General features: G+C 45.5%; 1 protein-coding gene across 6 annotated transcripts in view; it reads left to right on the top strand.

The window, feature by feature from the left end:
- The window catches only part of ECE1 (endothelin converting enzyme 1), a 110823-nt gene that overhangs the window by 48117 nt on the left and 46393 nt on the right, over window positions 1–16313 (top strand). For 3 of the 6 annotated variants that reach the window (XM_037881002.2, XM_037881001.1, XM_027828294.3), the window contains exon 2: window positions 759–845. In XM_037881002.2, the coding sequence (XP_037736930.1) occupies window positions 759–845 (87 nt within the window). Of the gene's footprint in view, window positions 1–701; window positions 846–15009; window positions 15115–16313 lie in introns of those variants that run through there. The other 3 variants (XR_005222717.1, XM_007065974.3, XM_037881003.2) reach the window with 2 other exon arrangements.

The following is a 16313-nucleotide window of genomic DNA, read 5'->3' as shown; positions in this document are numbered from 1 at the left end:
TTAGAGATGGAGTTGGGGCCCGGTGGAGCCAACAATGAGGAAAGGAGGCTGGCCTCTGAAAGTTTTGAACAATACGTTGGCTCCTGCTGTGGAATGCAGCTTTACAAACGCAGGCAGACTTTATTTTACTTCCTGTTCTCTGACTTGCTCCCTGATTCTGTGTTTTGAAACGTGCATGTCTGATGTTCCCAGGCTGAGCTCGGCAGCCCCTCTCTGCACAGGAGTCTTTCTTCCCATTGAAAGAGAAAGTTTACTTAAGGCTCAGAGGAAGGCTTCAGAGGAGATATGGGGGCGGGTGGTTTGGCCTGTGGGTGGGCTGACTTTCTCGTGCCTTTTTTGCATTTCTTCAGATTATAATTGTTCAATAACTTTATACCTCAGTCACTTGGATTCAGCACAAAGGAGGACTTACAACCTGGCTGGGCAGATGTCCCAGCCAAAGCCTCTCTTGCTGCCTCAGGTGCCATTCCACTTCGACTCTCTGGGAAGGATCTGTGGAGCTGATCCAGGGAGAAAGGGGAGGTTGCCCTGATTAACCTTGTTCAGAGACTTACCTGGTAACACTTGGACAGATGGCTCTGGAATCACCCAGCTTCTTAGTCTGAGCAAAGATCACAGGAGATGAAGATCCAGCCTGCAAGGGCTGAGCTGATGTCTGAGTTGCCCTGTTCACAAAGCAGTGTCTGTCTGGCTGATGCCTTTAAATGTTCCTTGCCATGGAGATGCTAAGAGAATCTGTTCTCCATTTGACGTTTCAGATGTCCACCTACAAGCGGGCGACGCTGGATGAGGAAGATCTGGTAGACTCAATCGGGGAAGGGGAAGTTTATCCTAATGGAATCCAGGTAGGCTATCCAGTCCGTGATACTCCACTTTGCAAGCAGTGTGACTGTAAGGTCATTCCAAACACAGCCCTCTCTCTCCCCCAGTGATTGTCCTGCCACCATACCGTGAGCAAGGGGGATGTGTAGGGAATTTGTGCCTTGCTGATAGAAAGGAACTCTCTCCTCCAGCGATGTAGGAGGTCAGAATGGGCCTGCTGTGCCCTCCTCTGTTCCCCTCTACCTTGTGACCGTGGAAGCCCCATTCACCCCACCCTCAGGAGTAGGTGCTTCTCTATCTAGGCTGCTTCCTGACTGTGCATGCACCTGACCTGCTCTCCCAGGGCTGCAGCACAGCTAGGGAAAGTGTCTGTCTGTTTACACTTGGCTGCAGGCGGAGCCTGGTCTTCTGCTCTGCCGAGACCTGGTCAGGTGGGTTAGAGCTCTGTACCTGAGACAGCCCAGCTAGAGACATGCGGGGACTTACTGAATCTGAGCCCAGGAAAAGTCTGAACCAGGAACACTTTCAACAGGCAAAAAGAAAAGGAGTACTTGTGGCACCTTAGAGACTAACAAATTTATTGGAGCATAAGCTTTCGTGAGCTAGAGCTCACTTCATCGGATGCATTCAGTGGAAAATACAGTGGGGAGATTTATATACATAGAGAACATGAAACAATGGGTGTTACCATACACACTGTAACCAGTGATCAGGAAAGGTGAGCTATTACCAGCAGGAGAGTGGGGCAGGGGACCTTTTGTAGTGATAATCAAGGTGGGCCATTTCCAACAGTTGACGAGAACGTCTGAGGAACAGTGGGCTGGGGGGGGAAACATGGGGAAATAGTTTTACTTTGTGTAATGACCCATCCACTCCCAGTCTCTATTCAAGCCTAAGCTAATTGTATCCAGTTTGCAAATTAATTCCAATTCAGCAGTCTCTCTTTGGAGTCTGTTTTTGAAGTTTGCGAATACAGACTAACACGGCTGCTACTCTGAAACCTTTCAACAGGCAGTTTTTGCTTTTGGGATTTGCCCTGACAGATATTCTCTTGAATTCTCCATCCTAAGCAATCACCTCCAGCCCAGCCCCATTGTCCCAGGGCTGTGTCTGTCAGCAGTCGGGAGCCTTAGACACAGTGACTTCAACACAAACACTTGGGGGCTAACTCTAGCCTGGGTGTGACTCCACCAATGTCTGTGGGGTTACAAATAGGGCTGCCCCGCCAGGCCCCCCAGGGAGAGGCTGTGAGGCAGGCAAGCCAGAGGAGTGGTGATGTGAGAACTCCTAGAAACTCTTATCGGTCTGCCCGCTCTGTGCACAATACACACCCCCTAGGGCTAAAGCTTTGACCTGACAGGTGCCTGGTGCAGCCCAACTGATGTGCAGTGAGGGGCAGAGCAGAGCCTAGTCCCTGGTGAGATGAGCAGCAGAGTGTATGCTTCGTGCCTGCTCGCCCTCCTGAGCTGTCCCACCTACCCTCAGTTAACTCCACACCATCTGCTGGGTCCCTGGCCAATGGAAGGACGAGATTAGCCCCACAGTAAATATAGTTTCATCCTGCCTGATCACTGTCTACAGGCACCAAGGCAGGAAGGAGGTTTCTGATGCTGGAGGGCTCTCTAACTGCACAGAGAAAGGCATACTAATATCCAGTGACTAAAACTAGAAGCCAGCAAAGTTCACACTGAAATCAGATATAAATTTTTAACAGTGAAGGTAATTAACCATCAACATAACTTGCCAAGGGATGCGGTAAATCCTCTGGCACTGGGAGACTTTGACTCATGGCTGGATGTTGTTCCTATAGAGATACTCTAGCCCAACCACAGATCACAGTACAACACAGAATCACTCGGTGACATTCTACAGCCTGGGCTCTGCAGGAGGTTAGACTAGGCGATCATATCAGTCCCTTCTGGCCTGAAAAGTTGTGAAAACAAGGCATTAATGCTAATGACCTGTTACAGGTCTAAAGGAACTTTCCAAAGAAGGAAAAAGTCCTGTGTTTGCCTGAGTGAACCCAGTACGGTCTCCCTTTTAGCTTGCCCTGTGATGCTGTCCTCGCTGACCTTCCTGATCCCTTGAAATAAACAGAGTCAGCAACTGCACACCAAGGTCTGAAACTGTCAAACAAACCCCTCTTACGTCTGCCCTGTTTCCCAGGCTGGGCCCGATGGGATCTTGCTGAACTCCACCACTCGATACACTACCCCTCTTCGCTCCAAGCCCTGAATCTCCTTCAGCCAAAGGAGTAGCGAACAGACAATACAGGTCTGAGTTGAGCTGCGAGTGTGACACTTACAGAACCCTGGCTGATGCCAGGAGCTAGTGGAGCATTTCTGAGTCCAGCAGAGTCCGGGTGCTGCAGGAAGTGCTGTGGTGATTCAGTGTGCAGGGCTCTGCGTCAGTCCTGAACTGATGCTGCAGCAGGTACAAGGGTGCTGTGATGCTGGAGGACCAATTCTGACCATGGTCCTTCTTGCAGGTGTCAGCCCTGTCTATCAAAGGGACTTATGACTCCCACCACTGTAGCATTAGAGCACCACCCAGTCTTGAATGTGTTTATCCTCTGTGAGAGACTCAGACCAGAAGGATAAGAGAGTAGTAGAAGGCAGCTATATCAGCCTCAGAATGAGCAGGTCCCTGTTCCCAGGATAGCTGAACAAAGGCTATTCCAGGCCAATCAAGACACTTGATGCCAATTAACCAGTTAAGGTCGTTAGGCTAATGCCAGCACCTGACCCCAATTAATTGGCAAAGTGTCAGTTAAGGCTGTTAGGTAATGGAGACAGCTGGAACCAATCAAGGTCTCGCTCATATCGCTTAAAAGCTCTCTTTTCCAGTTCCCTTAGGGGAGTCTAGGTGAAAGGAGCTGGAGGTGAGGGTGAAGCTAGGAAAAGGGGACCACAGGGGAAGTGGCCTAGGGAATCAAAGCAGCTGCAGTGGTGAAGGGAAATCCACCAACAGTTGCTACCATTAAGGTCCCTGGGCTGGAACCTGGAATAGAGGGTGGACCTGGGTTCTTCCCCAGCCCCGCCCCATGCTCTACAGAGATCCCCTGGAGAAGGGAAGCAGGACTCGGTCCAGTCAGGAGGTCCAAACTGTGCCTTCTGAGCTCTACGGAGCAACAAAGACTGTGGGGTATTTCCCCTTCCCAACTCCCATACTGGCCTGTGATGAAAGTAACTCAATTGGCTGTAAAAAGAAAAGGAGGATTTGTGGCACCTTAGAGACTAACCAATTTATTGGAGCATAAGCTTTCGTGAGCTACAGCCTACTTCATCGGATGTATTCAGTGGAAAGACGTTCTTGTCAACTGCTGGAAATGGCCCACCTTGATTATCACTACAAAAGGCTTTTTTCCCCCCCGCTCTCCTGCTGGTAATAGCTCACCTTACCTGATCACTCTTGTTACAGTGTGTATGGTAAAACCCATTGTTTCATGTTCTTTGCATATATAAATCTCCCCAGTGTATTTTCCACAGTATGCATCTGATGAAGTGAGCTGTAGCTCACGAAAGCTTATGCTCAAATAAATTTGTTAGTCTCTAAGGTGCCACAAGTCCTCCTTTTCTTTTTGGGGATACAGACTAACACAGCTGCTACTCTGAAACCTGTCGATAGGCTGTGACTCTTGCCACTACACTGTGGAAGAAAGGTCACATTGGGGCCTTAGTGAATTTCTGAGGTCACTGAATCCACCCGGAAGTACAGAACCCACCAATACAGGCTCGGAACTTTGTCACACCTCACACACCCCTGTGAGGTAGGGCAATACAGAGAGCTAAGGTGTAACCATGCCTCAGGGGGTCACAACTGAGGATGCCAAATTCAGGACAAATTGCTGAGAAATAGGGCAGATAAACTCCAAGATTGGTGGTTATTTCTTCCATAAAATATACCAAGTCAGCAACAAAAGTAAACTTCTGTTTCACCACATGGGCTAACAAGAAATCACAAAAGCATTTTCATTATTCCAGTTCTTATATCACCACCACTGGATTTAAAGGGAGTGGTTCTTTACAACCTGTCTCATCAAATAAAAGGTTCTCCTGATCCCAAAGGGCCAGCCACACACACAGGTTAATATATAACTTAGATCTTACCCCAAAATCACGCTGATGCCAATCCTTTAGTATCTAAAATCTAAAGGTTTATTCATAGAAAGAAAGAAAGGTGAGAGTTAAAACTGGTTAAAGGAATCAAATACATACAATAACTGCAAAGTTCTTGGTTCAGGCTTGTAGCAGTGATTGGATAAACTGCTGGCTTAAGTCAAGTCTCTGGCTGCTTCCAAAACATTGGAAGGTCCTCAGTCCAGTGGTTAGAATGCCCCCTTAGTATAAATTCATAGTCCAGAGGCTGGAGCAGAAAAGAGGCAAAATGGAGGGGCTTCCACTGCCTTTTATAAATCTCCTGCCATGTGGAGGGAACCCATTGTTTCAAACAAAGCCCTCAGCACACTAGTGGAAAATTACAGGTGACAAGATAGTGTTTGGAGTCACATGGGCAAGTCACATATCCACGCATGAAGGTCTGGACACTGTAGAAGCCATTACCTATACCTCAAAAAGCATCTTTGCAGGATAGTCCATTCAGTGTAGATGGGCATCTCACATGGTCCATTGTCCGTTAAGTGTTTCTTGATGAGCTACTTAATTTGAATAGTCCCTCAAAGATGTGCTGGCTAACTACTTTGTGGGCATTACCCCAGGAGCAAACATTTGAAATCCAGGTATAGAGCCAATATTCATAACCAATAGCGTAATCATAACCAGCCAATAACCTTTTCATAGACATTTTACATGCCACATTTTGTACAAGATTTGTTGCAAATATATAACAGTGGTTGCAACAATGATCTGTGTGGTCATATTTTAATCAGATAATGTCACAGAAAGTCACACAGAAAATCTAGGGCTGAGCAGGAACTAAACTAGCACCCAAATCATTGGGTCATCCTTCCTCTCAGTGCCCCAGCCTGTTCTAACTGCAGCCATTTCATACAGCCAGCCTCAGTTTTCCTCGGTAGGGTCAGCTGGATACAGGATTCTTCTTCGTTCAAAGTGGATGTGTTAGAGTGGTGCATGCTGTTAAACAGCTGGAAGGGACTGGCTTTGGGGCTGCCCTGTGTGTGTTCTAGCCTGTCAAGAATGGAGGATGTTATCAGGGAAGAGATCATTTTTTCAGAAGGCACTTAGAGAAATAGACCTATCCATCTTTAGGAGAGCCGCACTGGGCTGGGCCTATTGCCAAGGAGTTGCATGCTGCTTAGAAAAATGTTGTATACACAAGTGTGTGCAGATTCTGGTGCACAGAGGAGGCACGTGTTCCCAGAGTGAGTGCAGCAACACTCAGAACCATCCTTTGTCTGAATTAATGGTACACAGGAGGAATAAAATTAATAAGTTAAGGTTCTAATTTCCCTGCAGCCACATGCACAAGCTATCCCAGGATGCCTCCAGTCATTCTCGGTAGCTAGTGTGATCCCTCAGAATTTGGATCAGAACCACTTACCAAGGGTCTGGAGCCAACATTTCACAGGGACCAACTAATTCAGAGGCACTGTGGCAATCAAGCCTCAAAAAGACCATGCTGGTTCTGTGTGAAGTTAAGAATCGCTGCCTCTGAGCATGTAAAATAGCATCTCTAAGTTAAGGTTGAGGCTCAGTGGAGAGAGAGTCACAACTTGTCTCCCTTCTGATGTGTGCAGATGGTAGGCAGGAATTTCTGTCAGTTCCAGGAATTGGTATGGAAAAATTGCTCAGTCTCCACACAGTAAATCATCTTAAACTGTATTGTGCCTTACAAGCTTGGGTGTGACAGGGTTCCTGCATCTAAACAGCCATAAAATCTGTCTTTAGGAGCTAGCTGAAGGCAGATCTGCTGGAAACAGCTTTATTCAGATCTATGCCGAAGGTTTACGTTAGCTGCAGCATAAACGTTATGTTGTGCACATACTGTTTTGATTGCCTATTTGTGGTGTTTAGATGCTGCTCGTAATTATTAGAACTGGGAGCACTGGCTGTTGGGAGTCTGAAAGGACAGGAAGCGGGTGCGGGGGGGAGTTGAAGAGGCGGAATGAGAGCTACCAAGGATGCAGCAGCAGCTTGGTAAAGAAGTTTCCACTTCAAAAATAAAGTCCTGTTGAAGTTTGTTAGTACCTTGCCTGGTTGCTACAACATTTTGGTGACGAGGATGGATCTTCTGCCTCTGAACCCACCTGCACCCTTTCTGCAAAGCCCAGGTGAGCCTCCAATTACTTTTACTGCCTGGATCCATATGTTTGAGACTTTTCTGCTTGCAATCAGTGCTATAGAGATTTCTGAAGAAAGAAAGCATGTTCTGCTAATCCACTGCCTTAGAGCAGAAGGGCAGCGCATATTTTACACTTTTCCCCTTGCAGATGATAAATATGAGACTGCACTCACTGCATTAAAGAACTTTTTTGTGCCAAAAGTGAATGTAGTAGCTAATCGCTACAGATTTTGCCAGTGTGAGCAGAAAACAGGGGAGACTATAATGCAGTATATTACTTCCCTGAGGAGTCTGATGGTAACTTGTGACTTTGGGAATATGACAGATGAGATGATTAGAGACCAGCTCATTGAGAAAACAACCATGCTTCATGTAAGAGAAAGTTTACTTCTAGAACCACAACTTATTGCTTTTTCTAGTGTAACCATTGCTACTCAGATTGAGTCAGCTACAGCTGAAGCCAAAATAATGAGCATGGATATAGGAGGCACAGTCCAGGCTGTGACTCCTTTTGCAGAAAAGTTCACTATCGCTGCACACAAACGATTACAAGAGGAAAATTAATGGAAAACCACCAGATCAGCAAATTCAAAATACAGTAAAAGCATGCTTTCGCTGTGGATCCCCACAACACCTTGCAAGCTACACAGGATGTCAGGCAAAAGTAGCTCAGTGCAATCGTTGCAAAAAGATTGGGCATTTTGCTAAAGTATGTCGCAGCAGCCAGTTCAATCAGCAGGTGCATGCAGTTACAATACCAGATGTTACTGTGCTGAGCGTGGACAAAATCACTATTGCACATATTCCAGAACAAATAAAGTGCACTGTAAACATTTCCGCCATACCCTCAGGCAAATCACACTCTAGTTAGGTAATGTTGGACACTGGCTCAGCAGTATCTATACGACCTGATTCCATCTATTTGCATTACTTTAAAGATATGCCTCTTACTGAACCCAAACTTCACTTGGTGTGCTATTTGAAAAACCATATTCCAGTACATGGCTGCCTGCAATGTACTTTTGGTGATTGCTGTGTCACTGCAGAGTTCTACATTGTCCACAAAGGCACTCCTATCCTTGGCAGAGATTTATTGGCTGCTTTAAATCGCAGGGTAGTTAATGGACGAATTGATTTTCCTCAGCAAAGCACTCTTGTGGTATACGCACCAGTTTCAGCTGGGACCCAACACCAGGTTGAGGAGAGACTCGGCTGTGCTTATGGGTTTCTGCATGAAGTTAAAATGTGGAATAATGTGATGCCTGTATGACAGAAGTTACAGCGCTTACCATTTTCAGTCAGGGAAGCTGTTTCAGAGGAACTTAGAAAACTTGTTCAAAAGAACGTTATGAAGAGATTTTACTCCTCGGAATGGGTTTCACCTACAGTAGTGACGCAGAAGAAGGGTCGGAGGTATTCACCTTTGTGTGGACTTAAGGGAGCCAAATAAAGCTATTGTGATTGATAGCCATCCTCTTCCTCACACAGAAGAAGTATTTGCAGAACTCCGTGGAGCAAAGATGTTTTCTACTCTTGATTTGCAGAGCACATATGTCAGGGTTCCCTCCCCACTCTGAACTCTAGGGTACAGATGTGGGTACCCGCATGAAAGACCCCTAAGCTTATTTCTACCAGCTTAGGGTTAAAACTTTCCCCAAGGCACAAACTTTTTGCCCTTGGGGGGTACGCTGCCGCCACCAAGTGATTTAACAAAGAATCAGGGAAAGGACCACTTGGAGTTCTTATTCCCCCAAGCCTTACACCCCCTTTCCTGCGGAGGCTTGAGAATAATATCCTAACCAATTGGTTACAAAGTGATCACAGACCCAAACCCCTGGGTCTTAGGATCATAGAGAAATCAGTCAGGCTCTTAAAAGAACCAGAACATTTATTAGAAAGAAAAAAGGTAAAAGAAAGCACCTCTGTGAAATTAGAATGGAAGATAATTCACAGGCAGTCAGATTCAAAATGTAGAGAATCCCCTCTAGGCAAAACCTTACGTTACAAAAAGACACAAAAAGAGGAATACACATTCCCTCCAGTATAGCGAATTCACAAGTTCAAAAACAAAAGCAAATCTAACGCATTTCTAGCTGGATTACTTACTAACACTATAGGAGTTGAATTGCTTGCTTTCTTTGATCTGTCCCGGGCAGAGGCATCACACAGATAGACAGACAAAGCCTTCTCCCCGCCCACCCCCAGATTTGAAAGTATCTTGTCTTCTTATGGTCAGGTGCCAGCTAGGTTTACTTGAGTTTCTTAACCCTTTACAGGTAAGAGGATTTTATAGCACTGTATACAGAAAGGTGCTTTCCCTTCCCTTTATATTTATGACAGCATACTACCAGGTTATGTTGCATGAAGATAGCGGAGACCTCACAGCATTTATTACACATGAGGGACTATTTCGTTTTAAACATGTTCCATATGGTCTTGCATCTGCCCCAGGTGCCTTCCAAACAATGATGTCATTGATTCTGAAGAATCAACATGGAGTTCAGTGCTATCTGGATGATATTATCATGTTTGGAAATACTTCTGAGGAGCATGACAATAACCTGCAGTCTGTACTAAACTGCCTCAGCAAAGCAGGTCTCAAGCTCAATAGGTCCAAATGCAAATTTAGACAAACTGAGCTCTCCTTTTTGGGGCATACAATTTCACAGGCTGGACTAAAACCTGATCCAGATCATATCCTGGCAATTTTAAATGCTCCTCCTCCAACAGATTTGCAAACTTTACGTTCCTTCTTGGGTCTTACCTCCTGGTATGCAAAATTCATTCCCAATTATGCTTCTGTCATTGAACCGTGACGAGAATTACTACGGAGAGGTTCAACGTTAGCGTGGATAATGGATGCACAAGCTAGTTTCAAAACGGTGAAATACTTGATTGGATAGTCCAGTACTTGCACTATTCAGTCCTGCATTGCCCACAATTGTAACTACTGATACTTCTGATTATGGACTTGGGGCTGTCCTCACACAACTTCATGAGGACAACACAGAGAGGACTGTTGCATTTGCTTCAAGGACACTAATTAATGCTGAGAGGAAATATTCTACAGTCGAAAAAGAAGCATTTGCTTGTGTCTGGGCTACGGAAAAATGGAGAACTTACCCGTGGGGCCGCACGTTCAGGTTGCGCACAGACCACAGCCCTTTGACGACGTTGCTCACCACGAAAGGACTGGGAAGAGTAGGATATCGTATTGCTAGGTGGTCTGCAAGACTACTGTCTTTCAATTATGAACTGGAATATAAGCCTGGAAACCAAAGTGTGGACGCTGATTGCCTTTCTCGCCTGCCTTTGCCTTCACCAGATGATCCACCGGAGGGTGAGGGTGTAGTGGTTGCGCTTATTACAAGCTCTCTCACTGCAGTTACAAAACAACAATTTCAAGCCGCTTGTGCAGCGTGTCCAATTCAACGAAAACTACGGGAATTTCTGACAAAGAGATGGCCCAGTCACCCTAAAAACCTTGACCAAGTTTTGCTGCCTTATTTTAGAGTTTGGGACGAACTTTCTTTGCTTGATGGCTGTGTGCTATGAGGTACATACCAGCTACTTGTGCCAGAAGAATTACAGTCAAAACTCACACCTTGCACATGATACTCATCAAGGAATTGTCAGAACCAAACAACAACTACGGGATCTGTATTGGTGGCCAGGGATGGACTCTCAAACTGAAGCACTCATAAAATCCTGTGTCACTTGCCAAATGCATGATAAGACAGCAGTGACATGTACCCCTCCATTACAGCCTGTTCCTCTTCCTGAATCTGCATGGGGAAAAGTGGCAATTGACATTGTAGGACCCTTTCATACTGCTCCAATTGACTGCCGTTATGCCATCACTTTAATAGACTATTTCAGTAAACGTCCTGAGGTAGCGTTTACATCGCAAATCTCTTTTGCTACAGTAATTAAGTTCCTCTCTTCAGTTTTTAGCAGGGAAGGTAACCCCAAAAACTGGTTTCAGATAATGGTAGTCAAATTACTTCCCTGGAGTTTGAAACTTTTCTAGCAGAGGGGAACATTTTACACAGAAGGTCATCCCTATATTTCCCTCAAGCCAATGGGGAAATCACATGGTTTAACAGAAGTTTGAAAGAGAGTTTGCAAATGGCTAAACTGGAAGGGCGATTGTGGATAACCTTCACTACTGATTTCTTGCAAGCATACTGGGCTACACGACATGCCACAACGCAAAGATCACCCGGAGAGTTACTGCATGGGAAACAGATGAATACTAAACTGAACGTTGCTGGATTGTTAAAGGCACGACCTGATGCTTCAACCGAGGATGATGTGAGAAAAACAGTTGAATAGAACGAAGCAAAGTATAAGGCTTTCACAGACAAGCGGTGGGGTGCTAAGAAACCAAAGTTTGAGTGCAGTTTCTTCATTAGAATATGAAAACGTGGAATTTTACACGAAGGGGACCATAAATTCACAGCTCCTCTTAAAATCGTAGAGAAGAAGGGACCTTACACCTGTCGACTTTCTGATGGGCGGGTATGGAATGCTTTTTATCTTGCACCGGCCTATGCACCAAGAGGAGATTATGCCAACACCCAGTCTGCATTGGATGGCTTCACCATAGTATCAACACAACAAGACATTGCACTGGAACCGGGGCTTGAGAGACAGCCTGTCCGACCCAGACGACCACCTGTCTGGACTAGAGACTATGTTATGTAGTATCTACAGAGTTTTCAGTATAATATTTCTGCCAACAATATAGTGTCTTGTTTCATATTTGTTCCTGTGGTTAGAACAACGTTTATTTTAATTGGGAGAGTTTCTTAAGAGAAGAGGGAATGTTGTGTTGGGAGAGTTTCTTAAGAGAGGAGGGAATGTGGTGTTTAGATGCTGCTTGTAATTATTAGAACTGGGAGCACTGGCTGTTGGGAGTCTGAAAGGACAGGAACAGGAAGTGGGGAGGGAGGGGAGTGAGAGCTACCAAGGTTGCAGCAGCAGCTCAGTAAAGAGGTTTCCACTTTAAAAATAAAGTCCTGTTGAAGTTTGTTAGTACCTTGCCTGGTTTCTACAACACATTCTGGGCCACTTACCTATGCAGTAACTCAATTCAGTCGGCACATAATGGTGGCAGAGACTACAGAGCATTTTCATGTACTACTAATTTCCAGTTAAAGAGGACATAGCTACTAGCACCGTGAAAATACCGCACTAATTAGTGACAATCAGGAGCAATTGAGCACGCCGTGTGAGAGACCTGCACAGCTGGACTCTGTAAGAACTGCAGATAGCCAGATGCTCCCAACCCCCCCGTAGTACTTTAAGCAATATAATAATATTCCAAGGAATATAATAGTAAATTTTTCTCTGATTCAGAACAGATGTGGCCAGGTTACAATGCCTGGGGACAACTATTTGCTACTTTTAAAAATGACCCATCCTATCAAAGGAGATAGTGGAAGAGAACTGGAATACTAATACGAGGAAAGTGCTAGTAGTACAAGGAAAAGGAATTCCTTAGCCTCTGTGGGTGCATTTATGCTACAATTAAAAACCTGTGGCTGGCCTGGGTCAGCTGACTTGTGCGTGCAGAGCTCAGGCTGCAGGGCCGTAAAATTGCTGTGCAGACATTCGGGCTCGGGTTAGAGCCTGGGCTCCAGGATCCCACGAGAAGAGGGGGTTGGCTGACCCAGGCCAGCCGCAGCTGTGCTGCGGGTCTTTTATTCCAGTGTAGACATACCCTGGGATGCCTTGTCAGCTCTTCTCTTGATCTTGTTTTTAGGTAGCTCTTTGCATCCCAAAGTATTTTCCAGCCTGTAAAATCCAATCCTGCTCTCATCCAAGTCCATGGCAAAATTTTCTTCACATTTTTTTAACATCCACACAATGCAGAAATATCTTCATCCAAAATGGCACCCACCTCTGGAGTGGAACGCAGCAGTCATCAAACTTAGCATAGCATTACTTAGAACAGGAGGAAAAGTATTCTGTATCCAACAGAAACTTCCAGTGGGAGAATTTAAACTGGCAGAAAGTTACTAGCACTTGACAAATACAATAAAAAGGTAAAAAGAAAAGGAGTACTTGTGGCACCTTAGAGACTAACCAATTTATTTGAGCATGAGTTTCGTGAGCTACAGCTCACTTCATCGGATGCATACTGTGGAAACTGCAGAAGACATTATTATATACACAGAGACCATGAAACAATACCTCTTCCCACACCACTCTCCTGCTGGTAATAGCTTATCTAAAGTAAAAAGGTGTGAATGTTTTTTAAATAAAAACACTGGTTCAGATCCCCATCTGGTGTAAACTGGCACAGCTCCACTGAAGCCAGCCGGAAATCTGGATCAGTAATGTTAACTGTATACACAATCCTTATTGGCACTTTAGACTTTCTTGCAAACAACCAAGGAAAGATTAAGTCTCATGAATATCCTCAAATGTGTTTGCACCAGAGATTGTAATTATTTCTTGCTTGTATTATCGTATCACTGAGGAGCCCCAGTCATGGCCCAGGATTCCATAGTGCTAGGGGCTGTACAGAGACAGAACAAAAGCTCTAAGTGCCACCATCTTGGATTTCTCCCCACATCCCTTCCATTAGTTTGTCATTCAGACAGGGAGAAGAAATAACCTAATGTGACTTCATGTCCTACAGATAATCAGCAGCAAATATTTTTCTGTCCACGCAGGCTGAGCTCCAGTATATTCCTGTAAAGTGTCAATTGAACAAAAACTTGTAAAAATTGGTCTGCTTGCAAGTTACCTGCGAATGGGGAAGAGGCTCAATTAATTGGAAACATTTTTCCAGCAAATAGCCCAGCGCTGGTAACTTCCCATTTGTAATTAGTCCATGATACCAGAGTTAATATCTGATCCTCAAGATTGTAAGCCCTCCACAACAGGAATTGTATTTGTCTCTCTGTACAGCACGGAGCACAATGGGGCCTTGATCCTGACTGAGGCCTCTGAGTGATCCAATAGTAGAAGTGTTCACTGAAAATAAATGAGCCAGTGCCTCACTTTTCACATCTCTTGTGAGAGCCCTCCTGCAGTACAGCATCCCCTAGCACTGTGAGGGGCCCTAGGTGAGCACCAGCTGCAGGAGAAGAGTCTGCCATGTCCCCCCTCCCACCCATGCCTGATCCTCAGAGGTTCAGAGTCTATTACAGTCCCTAGAGCCTGGCCTTTTAGCTCAAACTGTAGACATTGAGGCTTCTAATTCTGGAGGTCCCTGGTTCAATCCTGGTGTGTCAGCCAAGATGGCAGCCAGTGACACTTCCTGTAGCACTTGGGCATCTCAGTCTCTGGCCAAGGGTTAACCAGGCCTTGCATAGCTTGTGTAATCTCTATTGAGATTGCAGCCTAAAATGGCATCGCTGTGCTTCTTGCTATTATTGTGCTAGGTTTCATTGGTGCATTATGTGTGGCTATTCCTGTTACCTTTTATTGGCCTCTGTTGTGTTCTGCTTCAGCGGTGTTTCTCTGGCTGCCACCTCACCCTTCACCCTCATCAGTGGCTGGCACTGTTAGGTACTAGTGTGGTCTGACCTTCCTCTGAATGCAGCTCTCTTGTTCCCATGCACCATCTACAGGCCCTTGCCTGCAGAGTTTGTTCCTGTTAATAGGTGGGGGTGGGCCATGCAGATATTGCTGCATCTTAATCTTTACCCCTTCCTGAAAGGAGATTAATCTCGGTCTAGTTCCTCCAAAACAATGAAGAATGGAGAAACTCTTTGAAAAGGGACTGTGTAGGGACTCAAACATCCCATTGTGCCAGTGAATTTCTGCAGCTGCCAGGCTCCAGGGCAGAAAGCAAGCTGACTTTCATCTGCTGCCAGGAGCTGTAACCTTGGGTGTCTTGCTACTGTTATCTACACTATCTGTGCTGTGCACATCAACTGCGAGACAGTGCTGAGTCAGAGGTGCATAACTTTTGTTGTCCACACTCTGAAGTTTATTCCTTGCTGCATCTCTGAGGCATGCAGACTGCAGAGGACAGTGGCCTGACTGCTTAGCAGGAGCTCAGCTGTACAATAGGTCAGTGCAAAGATATTTCACCTGGGGCCAGCTCCTGTCTGACTGGAAAGGGAATGTCCTGTCTAACTGAGGAGACACACTAATGCACATCAAAGATACAACATGCCTCTAACTCTGCTCTGAGAAAGGGGCTCTGCAGCTAAAGGCCAGTTTTCCAGAGAACTTGCATATCTTTCACCTGCTTCCTTCCTGTCCTCTCCCAACTCTTAGCTGAACAACAGGAAGATATTCTTCTCTTGGAATAATCAGGTCTGGCTGGAGTCCAGCACCTCAGACACTTGGCGAAAAGCCAGCATATTCCAGTACCATGAACATGCATGGCATTTTACAAGGGCCCCTGCCCTGATGGGCTCTCAGTCCAAGCTAAGAGAGGAGGTGGAGAGGGGAAGGAGGACAGGGCTTGCCACAATAAAATCACATGGCTGCTTTGATTAAATGATGCAGGAGTTGGTGTGCCTCAAACTTTTTTTTGCTTGTAATGTCTCTTCCTTGGTGGTCAAAATCTGTTGGGGGGGGGGGAGGGAGAGCCTCTTGCAGGGCTGTGGTTACAATCCTTGTGTCACTTGGTATGCAAAATGCTAAGGTGATCAATAACCTTATCCACAGGTGGAGACTGGACACTGCTCTGTTCCAGTGCAGCAGTTCTCCCTTCCTAACTCCTACACACAGCACTGCATGGCTGCAGAGACTAGTCACACACACACACAAGGTGGAGTTAAATTTGACAGTACATCAATTTAGGGTAAAAATGTTAGAGGGATTGTATAATTATGCTAACAACAAGCATTAGAAATCCTGAGTGAAAGTTGAGTTTAGATTTCTTTTAAGTGTAGCTTTAATTAAGATTTTCTTTAACTTGAGTTGAACATAACATCCCTGTAACGTGTTTTACCCTTCAGTTACTGATACATACACTCAATTAGTTACTGTGTTGTGGTGGTGCTTAGCAGCCCCAGCCACAGACCAGGACTCCATGGGGCTTGGAGCTGTACAAATTAGGGTGACCAGATGTCCCGATTTTATAGAGACAGTCCCAATATTCAAGGCTTTTTCTTATATAGGGACCCATTACCCCCCCACCCCACCCCGTCCCGATTTTTCACACTTGCTGTCTGGTCACCCTAGTACAAATACAGAACAAAAAGAATTGACAATGTAAATACACTACATAGAATGCACGCACTCAGCCTTCATCCCAT

This window comes from Chelonia mydas, chromosome 18 (assembly GCF_015237465.2).
Source record: "Chelonia mydas isolate rCheMyd1 chromosome 18, rCheMyd1.pri.v2, whole genome shotgun sequence".
Lineage (NCBI taxonomy): Eukaryota > Metazoa > Chordata > Testudines > Cheloniidae > Chelonia > Chelonia mydas.
The sequence above is the reverse complement of the archived record's forward strand: the minus strand, read 5'-3'. Positions and strand labels throughout refer to the sequence as shown.